At 52.3% G+C, this 12,062-nt stretch overlaps 1 protein-coding gene across 1 annotated transcript in view; it reads right to left on the bottom strand.

Moving 5' to 3' along the window:
• ARHGEF16 (Rho guanine nucleotide exchange factor 16) overlaps positions 1-11,807 on the bottom strand; it is a 31,410-nt gene extending 19,603 nt beyond the window's left edge. Inside the window, exons 1-6 of the mRNA XM_065421326.1 lie at positions 11,259-11,807; positions 8,172-8,223; positions 6,701-6,870; positions 5,008-5,064; positions 4,508-4,668; positions 95-247 (exon numbers count right to left, since the gene is read on the bottom strand). Of these exons, the coding sequence (XP_065277398.1) occupies positions 95-247; positions 4,508-4,668; positions 5,008-5,064; positions 6,701-6,870; positions 8,172-8,223; positions 11,259-11,807 (1,142 nt within the window). The remainder of the gene's footprint in view (positions 1-94; positions 248-4,507; positions 4,669-5,007; positions 5,065-6,700; positions 6,871-8,171; positions 8,224-11,258) is intronic.
• Between the last annotated feature and the right edge of the window lie 255 nt (positions 11,808-12,062).

Raw genomic sequence — 12,062 nt, 5'->3', positions numbered from 1 at the left:
GTAAGTCGCCGTGCGTAGCTCAGCCAGGGCTGCCTGGATGGATTACTACTAGCTAGTTACAGACCCCAAACCCCTGCCATGCAGCAACACTCACAGCAGCTTCTGTAGCGTCCTTTGCTGGTAGACCTCGTTGGAGCAGTAGATGACGTAAGGGTTGAAGCGGTTCGACACGTGATTCTCCAGGATGTCGCTGATGTCGGGGATCAGTATATTTTCCTGGTGCCGCTTCTCCAAGTCCTCAAAAAAACTGCCAAGAACAAACACACACACAGGTGATCGGTGGGGTCACAGGAAGCAGACTAAGTGTGTTTGTTTACAGGGATGCTCTTATAGAATCTCAGGGTTGGAAGGGACCTCAGGAGGTCATCTAGTCCACCCCCCTGCTCAAAGCAGGACCAATCCCCAGATGGATTTTTGCCCCAGGTCCCTAAATGGCCCCCTCAAGGATTGAACTCACAACCCTGAATTTAGCAGGCCAATGCTCAAACCACTGAGCTATCCCTCCCCCACCAAGAGAGACAGAATGAGCCAAGATCCCTAGTGCTGGCTTGCCACTTCTTTTGTCTCATAGGACTTCTTACTCATCCCTGGATTCATCTCTCCTCTCCCCATACCAATGGCTTTCCAGTCAATGGACCTCACTCCCTTATTCAATGTCCTGTGGTCTAGAGACTTTTCCTATCACTGTTATCAGCTCTTCCCCCAGTGCACCTCCTCCTCAAAGCTCAGCTCAGGAAGAAAAAACTAACTAGGCTACAGTATCTGGTCCAAAAGCCAAGGCCACTTCTGATTAAGTGGGCGATTCACAAACACCTGGTAGAACAGGAGGAGCTGGGCCCACGTGGCTGTGACTACCCTGCATGAGGCTGCAGAGACTAGCAAGGGCTTGTCTACACAAAGAAACTGCCCAAAATAGCTATTGTAGAATAGCTCTCCGTGTGGACGCTTTGCTCCAGAACAGAAGTAACTTTTTTTTTTTTTTTTTTTATTTTAAACTAGAGTTAGTTAGTGTGCTTCCAAAGCAGAGTAACTATCCTGGAATAAAGTGACTTCTATTCTGGAACACAGGGTCCACACAGGGAGCTATTCCAGCATCGCTATTCTGGAATCATTTATCCCATCACAGCTATTCCGGTCCGTTACCCTGTGCAGACAAGCCCAAATTCTACCAAGGCAGAGCCAAGTCTGCTCTCCCAAAACACCTATGTTCCCACCTGCTGACTAGCAAACTCAGCCAACAGGCAACTCGTGGTAGTGGATGTCGCTGGGAGAGTCTCCAGGCCATTAGATTCTCAGCAAGCTGCCAAAGTGTCCTGGGGAGAGGGGGGCTGTAAAGTTTGGGCAGACCAAGCTATAAACATCCAGAGAGGGCTATGACTCTTCTCTCATGCCATCAGACACACACCCGGTCTCAAGCATCACGCCCCAGCCAGCCTACAGTACCAGGACTGATTTCCCCATCTACTTGTGTCAAATTTTAAGGCAGATCCGCTACCATGACAGCCTGAAAGCTCCGCTTAAGACATGGGAGGAAATCTACTAGGGAACCAAGATTGACTCTTTCCTTAGAAGGGACTTTAAAAAATGAAAACCACCCACTCCCAGCAGAGCTGTTGGAAGCTGCCTGCAGGGAGCTATGCATGTGGTCATAGGCCAGCAGGACAGTGTAACTCTAAAGCTCCTTTCTATGTTTCAGCCCCAGGGAGGCGCAGCTCCTGGGTGTCAAGCCCACAAAGTCTCCGCGCAGAACAAGCACGTGTCACACGGGGATGTGCGTGCAGTCACAGGGGATTTTATATGGGCTTAAAGGAAACAGCAGAATGCTGGGGAGGAGCGTGCAGCATGCTAAGCCGCAATTCTCCTTTTCCCTGCTGAACTACTGTCCCTGGAGTCTGCCTCTCCTGCACACACCTCACCCTGCCACAGGGCGCAGAGAGGGGAAGCTTCCCCAAGTGGGAATCCAGAACTCCTGGCCCAGGAGAGAAGGGAAATCTCAGAGGCCCCGAAGCACAGAGCCAGCTCAGCACAGCCACGTGGCCTGCCAGGCACCATCAGACATCACAGCCAGTAGCATGTGAACAGGGAGAGGTGATGAGAGGCTTAAGCTTCAGCATCTGAACTTTCCTCCCAGGAATAGTTCATGGTCCTAAATATCAGACCTCACCTCACAAGAGACATTCCCTAGACATGCTCAGAGAGAGAGAGAGAGAGAGAGACAGACAGACAGACAGACAGACAGAGACAGCACAGGAACACATACCTGCGGTTCAACAGAGAGACAGGCCCGCAGCCCCAGTGTCTGAAATTGAATCTGAAGCGCCCCCAAGTTCAGGCCTGGGGTTTGGGTTCGAGCCTCAGATGAGTTACACACTTAGAAAGGAATGAGCCATCACCCCCGATGCTAATGGAACATAACTGGGATTCAATGCCTCACGAGGGCCATTCTTGCTCACATGATCACCAGGTTCGGGTCTGACACTTGGCCACCCAGGACGGGGAGGCCCTGGCAGGTCTCAGTCTATCCTGCTGTGCGTGCACGCATGTGTTAATTCAGATCTCCAGAGACCCAGGAGCTCCTTATAATGAGCTCTCACTCCAGGGCTCATAGCAGAGAGGGGAGCTTTGCAACAGGTCATAAAAGAAAGAGCCCCAAGCCAAGAGCACCTGGGCCATGCATCACATTAGCCAGTCAGTCAGCACTGACCTCGGGGGAGGAGAGAGCGCCAGCAAAAAGCTTCCATACGCACACAGAGGGCTCTTGGAAAAAAGCTAGGTTCTAACTGACAGAATGATGGATTTCCCTCTGCCCTGGGCGACCCAGCTCGGAGCAGTACGGTCTGCTCTGAGCTTTGCAAATGCCTAGAATTGTAGTGCAGCTGGAGGCAGAGTCACGACTCCTGCCAAAACCCTCTCCACCCTCTGCAGGCCAGTCCGGCCCTGCTCTCACACAGAGCAAGCAGTAAGTCAGACATCCACAGAGCACCCATCTGCTACAGGCCGCGAGCCCCTGGAACGCCCCCAACACAAGCTCCCAGGCCTTGACGAGTCTTTGGCCTGTGCTTTCCTTTGTTCATTTTTCACCCAGCCCAGCTCACCGACAGCCAACAAGCTTTAGGTTCAGCGCAAGGCCAGCAAGGTTCATCCCCTCCTCGAGAGCAGAGGCCACGCCTGCATTGGTGGGTTAGAGATGTAGCGGTTTTGCTTTCAGCAGCCTCTTAACAAGCTGAGGCAGAACAAGCAGTGGCTGGCGGGAAGGCTCCCAGGCAGCCTCTGCTCTACCAGCCAATGTCATGTCTGAACTCGACCAGGGCTTTGCCAGGAGATTCCCCTGCGCCTGCGTCACTGGGCCAGAGTGACGAAGGGAGAAGACACCCCACACAACGAGGCTCTTCTAGGGCACAAGGATGAGAATTTGAAACCAGTCGAGGGAGCCCAGTGGAGTCTACGCTGCTTCGAGTGCAGCTTTATCAGCAGGACTTTCTTACCCAAGCACGCGAACTTGGCCAGACAACCCAGCACTGCAGAGCAGCAGCACCAGGAGGCCTTAGACTGCCTAGTTTGAGGAAGGGACTGTTCACTCCTCCCTGTCTGCACAGAGAATACAACACTGTAGACACTAGCCACATGAACATACCCACGGTGCTAGCGCCCAGGTATGCCAGTCAGGTGGGCTCAGCACCATGGCACAGGGGCTTAGCAGAGGGGAAGGGGAGGCAGGAGGGTAAATGGGACGTTTGCTAACAACATATTACATGCAATCCGACGGGTTGCCCAGCAGCGCCCCCCAGTTGTTCCTTCAACAAAATGAATCGTATTTAAATCGGGAGAGCAGCCAACCATGGGACAGCAGGAATTCCCGATCACTCGGGGTCTTTAACTCAAGACTCGATGCTTTTCTAAAACGTAAGCGGTAGCTAAGCAGAAGTTATGGGCTGGATGCAGGAATCACAGGGTGAGGGTCTCTGGCCTGGGCTATGCAGGTCAGACGGGATGAACATAATGGCCCCCTCTGGTCTTAACATCTGTGACAAGTCCTGGTGCCAATTCAGCTATTTCTTGGAGGATGGGGCAAAATCTGGTCCCTGCACTCCCCACCAGCAGGGACTCCAGGTCTCCCGTGGCCAGGGAGCCTCCCCTCTCCTTGACCCATACGGTGCATGAGCTGCTGCCGCCAGGAGTTGAGTTCTTAGACTTCCTGGTGCTCCACTGTATAGGAACAGACAGGTACAGGTGAGCCAGGTTGCAACACCATTCAGCCCAGCCGCCCTCCAGCTGTAGAGGGGCAGCCAGGCCAAGGTTCAGTGGTGTTGGGACTACACAGTCAGAGCAACACTCCAGACCACTCCAGCAGCAGCTGTACTGATTTAGCACAGGACCACTGCTTAAAAGTGATTGGGGTCAATGGCAAAAACTGTGCGTGCGCACGCTCCCCCCTTCCCCTCCCCAGCACCCCGATAGGGACCACTACTGGGTAGATTTTCCCCATGCGCTCCCGTCCAAGATTTACCTTTTGCTGATGCTCAGGATCTCGCCGATGTTGGAGAAGAGGTGATGGTGCTCAGTTTGGGTCATTGTGTCCTTCAGCTCTTCGGATTTCATGAAGTGACACACCAGGATACCCAGGCTGTGCAGGTAGGAGTATTCAGAGGTGATGATCTCAAAGATCGCCTAATCAAGGGGGCACAGGGGGGGGGAAAAACAATAATATACCCACGAGGACTGGAACATCTGAGCAGCAATCATTCCCATAGACAACATGAACGAGCAAAGCAGCATGACAGCCTGCTCTGTGCAACAACTACACACACGTTGGACTGAAGAGGCTAGAGAAGCTTACACTGCCACGGTGTCGTTCCATGGCACAGATGTTTGAAACGTAGCAATGCTCACCACCAGCAGTAGGTTCACTAGTGCACCCGAGAAGTCTCCCCTAGGACAAGGCTCCCATTAACCTAACCCCAGCTGACCCTGACAGAGCCCTCGTGTATTCATAACAGTTTCTCTCACCTCTTGCCTTTTGCGTTCCTCTGGGGTTATTCTGTCTAGGATGCCTGCTTCCTGCACCTGAACGACAGAGAAAGATCATGCGGGGTGTGAAGGACAGTACTGCTCCCACCACCAAATATCGCGTCCCACGTGCAGCCTGGGAAAGGTATCAGAGGATGCACCATTGCCCAAGGCATCCGGCAGGAGCTCTCCCCAGCCTCCTGCACTCTGTGCTCTAAGGACGTAAGAGCCGACATAGCAGGTCAGACACCTAACCTGGCACTTTGCCTCCAGCAGCAAACAGATGCTTCAAAGGAGGATTAAAATCATTCCCAATGCATGTGGTCAATGGTGAAAAACTGTATCATGAGACATTCTTCCTGACTTTTGCAAATAATCTGATTGCACCTGGAGCATGAGATACAGCTACCCCAACCTTGCAGGGTGCTAGGGTAGAGTAGTTTGAGAGTTATCAGGTCACTACCTCCACAACACCCTCAGCCAAAGCAAACACTGAAGCAGGTACTAGCAGTTGCTAAACTGGCCTGCCAGACAGCTGTCCGGTGTTAAACTTCATTACTGGGTCTTACAAGTGACTTTCTTGGAGGCACCTCTTGAGAAGTTTAATAATTGTAATGGGATGGGAACAGGCGGTGAATAACCGAACCATGAAAACAGACCTGCAGCCTTGGAGGCAATGACCCTTGGAGGTCATATTCTGGTCCAGGCTAACAATGAATCATGATTTTCATAAAGATTTATACTCTCCTATGGCAGCCTTTACTATTATTGGAAAGTGTAAAAGGCGTTTGTTTTTCTCCTGATGGGACTCCTCTACCAAACAAATATAAAATAAATGAGTTTAGGGAGCTTTTGGGACGGACGGACAGACACACACATATTGGATTCTGATGTCTATCTGGCTATCAGCCCAGGTCCCTGGGCTGTCATTCCAATCAGACGCTAATATGGATCTCACCTGCTTTGGCAAGGAAAGAGTGAAAGGGATTTTCCTTTACTAAACCCTTTGACCCTCAATCAGCTCCGTCTCTGTGAAGATTTTATGAACATTAATCTTTCCTCCTGCCAGCCGCACCCTAAAGCGGCCGCCCCGTCCTACAGCTGGGTGCACTAGGGCACTCTCCATGGTGACAGAGCAAGCCAGTGACAGTCACGAACACTGACTCTTAAGCCCCCAGTCTTGTGGTGTTAAAACCCCATTTAGTTTGGTTGGGAAAAAAAGCAGCCACTACCCCCTATCCATTTCCTGGCTTAGCAAGATTTCCAGACTCAAACCCAGCTCTGAGCCAAATTTAAAAAAGGCTCATAAAACCTCCCCAGCCCCTAGGGAGACTCGCATGCAGTGAGCACCAAAGTTGGCTCAAAGAGAGAAAACAGCGACCTTCAACCCAGATACATCTACTCCTCTGCAGCAACGGATCGCGCTCCTCACTACACATTAGTACGAGCCCACACCATCTACGCAGCCTGCTCCACACAGCCCCAGTCCCAGCCCCGCCTGCAGCAGGGGCACACGCAGAGGGAGATTGAAAGAGAAGGAAAACCAGAGTCCAGGAATAGAGTTCCCTCTGGTAGTTTGCCTGGAGTTAGCGGGAGTGGGAGCAGCAGCAGCGGGCTCTCTCTGGCAGGCCAGAGAGAGGATTCGAGGACAGGACAAAGCAGCAGAGCATGAGACGGGGCTCCTGCTCCCTACCTCGGGTAGCTGGCTCCAGGTCACCTGGGCAGGGCGATAGCTTTTCACCACAATGGTGTTGGGAGCGGGATGCTCCTCTGGAATGGAGTCCTCCTCAAGCAAGTCATCGTCTGACTCATGGTTGATAGAGTTCAGCCCTCTCTCACGGATCTCCTGATACAGCCGGGGATCTGGAGAGAGGACGCAAGCCAGGAAATTACACACGGACTGTGAGAAATCGTTCCCCTTCCACCCAGAGCCCACCTCCCCCACAGCCCTTTCCACAAGGGAGTGGAGGGGAGAGACCAGGGCCTCCTGTGAGGCCCACAGGGACCCCACATTCGACAGCCTCCGGAAGGCCCCCAGGAGCAGGCTCTCCTCAGCTGGGGCAGGATCCATGGCCAGGCTGGGATGTGGCACAGGGGCAAGGAAGGGATGACAGGCGAGTGCTGAACGTAACATGGCCAGGTCAGGGGGCCGCTCTGGCAAATCAGGAGCCTCAAGGCACTTAGAGAAAACATACCAGGGGAGAGTTTTTACAGAGGAGACATTTACAGGCCCTGCAACTGCTCTGTGCAGAGCTGGAGCTGCAGAGAAATCCAGGCAGGGACACACCGCAAGAGACAGGTCCTGCTCCCAGGAAACAGGGTCAGGAGCACAAGCAGCAGCTAGGCTCTCAGTCCTTCATCAACATACAAGAGAGAGTGCCACGGAGATAGTTAATCCTCGCATCACCCTCAGCAGAAAGGGCAATGTTGTGGAGTCCATTTTACAGGTGGGGAAATCAAGGCAGAGAGGGCCAGTAGCTTGTCCTGGGCCAGAGGCGGTTAATGTCAAACATGGCAATAGCGCTCAGGAGTGCCTGGCTGCATGGTGTGGGCTCAGGGCATGCCTCTCTCAGAATAAGGCTCAGGACCACTGGACACCAGCTGGTTTGATCTCAATGCAGTCTCAGACGAGATTCTGCATCAAGTAATTCAATTATTTCCAGTGCGATTCCTAGCGCTCCACTGAATAAATAAAGGCAGGTTCCCTGCCCAGGCCAGCTTACAGTCTAGGTCAATGGTTAAAGGCAAGAGCAGAGGAAGGGGATGAGTTGGATAAGCATGACGACAGTCAGGTGATGCAGTCACACGGAAGCTGGTGCACACATCTTGGTGGTTACATTCCCCCCACCCCTCAAGCGTGAACGTTCATGGATTGGGTCAATCCTTCGTGCTTCGAACCCAGGAGCAGAGAGCCCCATCCGCTGGGTGGGCTTGTTTGCATGGTTCATTCCCACCGGGAATGCTCAGACCAGGACCCTGGCTGTTCTCTCAGGTTGATCCAAGAGGGCACCTGCCCATGGCTGTGAGGATAGGGGGCACCTCTCAGCTGGGAGAGACTCACTAACCCTCCCTGACACCCAGCTGCGGGAGCTGGGATGAGGGTGGAGGGTGACGCCAGCAACACCAAGGAGTTTGGGAACAGCGGGAGCGAAAAAACAACTCACCATCCTTAAAGGAGCCCCCATGTCTCTGCATCCGCTTCCTCCCGAGTGTTCTCTGCAAGAGTGGCAGGAAAGACAGAGTCAATACAAGACCTGGGTGGACAGAATCAAACCTCATCCTGACAGCTCTGGAATAACAAGCCATTGCTGGAGTCTGATTTCTTTAGGTCCATTTTACAGGGAGCGGGAGATGCTGTATTGACAGCCCTGGATCTGCCCTTTATCCACAGACTAAGCCAAGTGTCTGTGCAACCTCGGCAATACACATGCTATTTCCCTGGCCCCTCAATGTCCCCAGCCCGGATCTGGAGAGGGACACCCTGGGGAGTTCAGTCTTCAGACATTCACACAAGCTGCCAACCCCGGAGTAGATTAAGTGTCCAACAGGGAGTAATCCTGCACTGACAGGGGATGCGCTAGTTGAACAAGCAAGTCGGTTCCATCTCTAGATCTCCGCCACCCTCCACTCCTTTCCCGACAGGTCAGGAAAGCGCTCTTAAGTGGTATCAATTTTTGGCCATTAGCAGCATTGGCTAAAAGTGAACAGGCAGCCTGTTAGCAGCCTCTGATGGCTTACTGACAGAGCAGCTCTCTTTCCCACCCCCTTTGTCTTCACCTGGGAAACTATAAACATGCAAGAGGAAAATCCCAGTTGGTGTCTGGATGAAACGCAAACAAACACCGAGCCCTGTAGCAAAGTTAGCTAATTAGGTTGTGTGTGCAGAGAGAAAGGGTGTTTTCTTTAAGTATCTACGTTTCTCATGGCAGAACCCTTTACTTACATAAAGTCCCATCAGGTCACAAGTGGACAGCCACAGAGGGGCATCAACGACAAGGAGGGTCAGAACAATTTTTACTATGGGAAGACACCCAGAACAGGCCTCAATTTACCTACATCACAGGCTAGAAAGAGAAACTCTGCTCTGTATCAAAAATAAGGGGCTTGATTCTCCTCTCATGCCAGGGTCTCTCCTTTGCCTTTGGCAGAGTTCCCCCCAATTCTGATCTCTGGAAATCCAGTCCAGTGAGCCTAAGCTGACTTATCCAGAATGGGAGCACCAAAAAAAAAAAAAATACTGGGCTAAGTGACTTACTCAGGGTCACACAGCAAATCAGTGGCAGGGCTGGGGACAGAACCCAGGGGTTCTCTCAATCTCGTGGAGTTTTGTTTTGTTTTTAAATTTAGTTCCTTAAAAAAGGAAGTTACCTAACCAGCTAGTTACCTAGTCAATACCATCCTTGTCCCTCAGGAAAAACATGTGAATTCCATTGGTCTTGCTTGCAGTTTTGTTTGCTTTTAATAAAAAAACCACGTGAGTGACTCAGCTTTCATCTTACGTTACAGAGTTTTGGGTCAGAACAGCCTTAAAGTGATCCCAGTATTTCTTTCAGCCAGATGCAGCCGCTCTACTTCTTGTCACAGCACGCATACAAAAGATACCTGCGGTTAACCAGTGGTAGGGCCTGTTTCGTTTGTTTCTGGGATTACGCCACTCTTCTGCAAACACTAGCCCCCAGCACGGTGCAAGTCTGAGAACTGATCCTGTTAACACGCACGGGGTTAAGTTGGCTCACGTGAGCAGCTTCACTCATTTCTGTCTGCACTGCCAACAGGCGTCAGACTGCAACTCACCTGTGCTGTACCACGTGCTGAAATACATTTTTGTGCTTAACCACCAATTCTATACAGCAATCTAAACTCAGTCCACTCCCCACCAGCTGTTCCTTGCACATTTGTGAAAAGCACTTCAAAACAAGCAGCCCCCCCCAGCCACGAGCCTTAGATGCAATTATGAGTGAATGAAGGCGCCAGGCAGAACATGAGCGGATGTTAAACAGCTGGATCGCGTCCTTCCCAGAGGATTACATCAGCTCGACACAGCCTGTTCTTGCCCCCCGACCCCACAACCTTTCCAAGGGAGTTTAGTTGCTAAAACTTAACCTGGACTGATCTCAAGCCCTCCCCCGCCCCCAACCTCACAAACCCTAACTCTGAAAGGCACAGCAGTTCTGAAGGTGTATTTCATTTAATCTCAAGCAAGTACATGTAATGACCTGGCTGCTGTGGATAGACAGCCCATAAGACCCACCGGAAGCCTGGGAGTTAGTTTATTTATTGTGCTTTGGCCTCTCAACCCCTCCTGGCCATACCTCGGGGTCAAGCTGCAGTAATTAATGCCATCTGCAGGGAGTGGAGTTACAGAAGTTGGATCTGCTAATGGGAGAGAGGGGAGGGGCCGGAAGTGTTTGGATTTGCTATGATAATTTCACATGAGAGAAAGCAAGGGGATAGAAATCAGACCCTGACTCTCAGCTGTGTTGGACCCCGGGTTGGACTGTGAAAGAGCAGAATGTCTGGACACTGAGTTAAGGCAGCAAGAAGGGCCCTGCAGTCCTTCCAGCACACATGCTCACTGCGTACAGCTGCTCTTCAAAAGCGTGTCCAAGTCGTCAAACACACCAGCAGGGTGATTGCTAGCAACCTACACCCAAGGAAAGCAGAAGGCCACCCAGGCAGCGAGGATCAGCCGCTTTTTCCCCAGCCAGTATTACACTGGTGACTAACCGCCAGATATGGGTGCACTAGAACCAGTCTAGGGAACAGCAGAACTTCAAAACCTGGATTAACTGGTTTCACAACACAATTCCACACACATTTGGAAACCAGCCATTAGGGGAGGTGATTATATATGGCTAAACTAAGAGGCAGACCGTACCCACTGGCTGAGTGACCAGAGACACCACAGTGCTCAGCTGAATTGTACAGATGAGAACAAAACTCTAGTCTGAGCTTTGACCCCAGGAATACCCAGGCAGCTGCTGCTTCAACTGATGGAGTCTGGCCAGGAGTGGTGGTGGAAGAGGTAGAGTTTGTTATCTTGAGTGTAAGCTCCTTGGGGGGAGGGACCATCTTTTTGTTCTGTGTTTGTACAGCACCTAGCACCATGAGCTCCTGCTCCATGACTAGTGCTCTTAGGAGCGAAGGTATTACAACTACTACTAACCTTTTGTTCAGGTCAGGGCAGATCTGGCGTGCCCCAGGTGACACTCCAGCAGCAGGAGGGACTGGAAGCACACAACCGGGCCTACCTTGTTTCTCCCTGGGCTGCGCGCTGCTTGTGCGTTGGTGTCCTGCGACACGGGCTTTAGGGTGGCGACGCCCTTAGAAGGCTCAGGCTCCTCGGCATTCCCGAGTCCCTTCATGGCTGCCCGGTACGACGTGTTCCGCAGATTGCGCTTGAGGCTCCCGCTAGAATCCATCTCGATGTCCAGGTCGTCCAGGGAAATGCTGGGGGCGGACATCCGCTTGGGGTCGCAGCGAGCTGCCTCTTTACTCGGCATGGGCACGGCAAAGCTCTGGTGGCGGGCAGGGGTCTTGGATTTGGTAGACACGGCCAAGCTTTTGGGGATCAGCTGCTGGGTGCCCACCTTGAGCGCGGCTGGGCTCTCTGTGCTGAGGATGACACGGTGGGGCTCGGTGGGGGACGGGGAGCGCTGGGCGTTGTCTAGTGCTGCCATAGAGCTGCGTTTCCCAGAGGGAGAGGGCACATTGGCATCTATCCGCAGCTCTGAACGGAACTTGCGCTCTAGGAGAAGGGCCTTGTCACCCATGGAGCCGTCAGAGTGCCGGTGAGACATGCTGGCGCTGTGGGGAGCCAGGGACCCTGCAGAGAAAACAGAAAGGGCACAAGGCTTGAGGAGCTTGCCCCTCTTCCAGGAACAGGGGTCAATGAAAGAGATCCAGGACCAACACAGAGGGGTTTAGGACTGGATAGGGTTTGGTTGGTTGGTTTGTTTTTTTAAAGAGCCAAACAAACATTTTCTCCCCCTTCCCCCGCAGCATTTGCAGCATTTCGTGTTCGCGCAGGAGAGTCTGGAAAATGAAATCTACTC

Source organism: Emys orbicularis, chromosome 22 (assembly GCF_028017835.1).
Source record: "Emys orbicularis isolate rEmyOrb1 chromosome 22, rEmyOrb1.hap1, whole genome shotgun sequence".
Taxonomy (NCBI): Eukaryota; Metazoa; Chordata; order Testudines; family Emydidae; genus Emys; species Emys orbicularis.
Note: the sequence above shows the minus strand (reverse complement) of the source record. Positions and strands in the feature narration are given on the sequence as shown.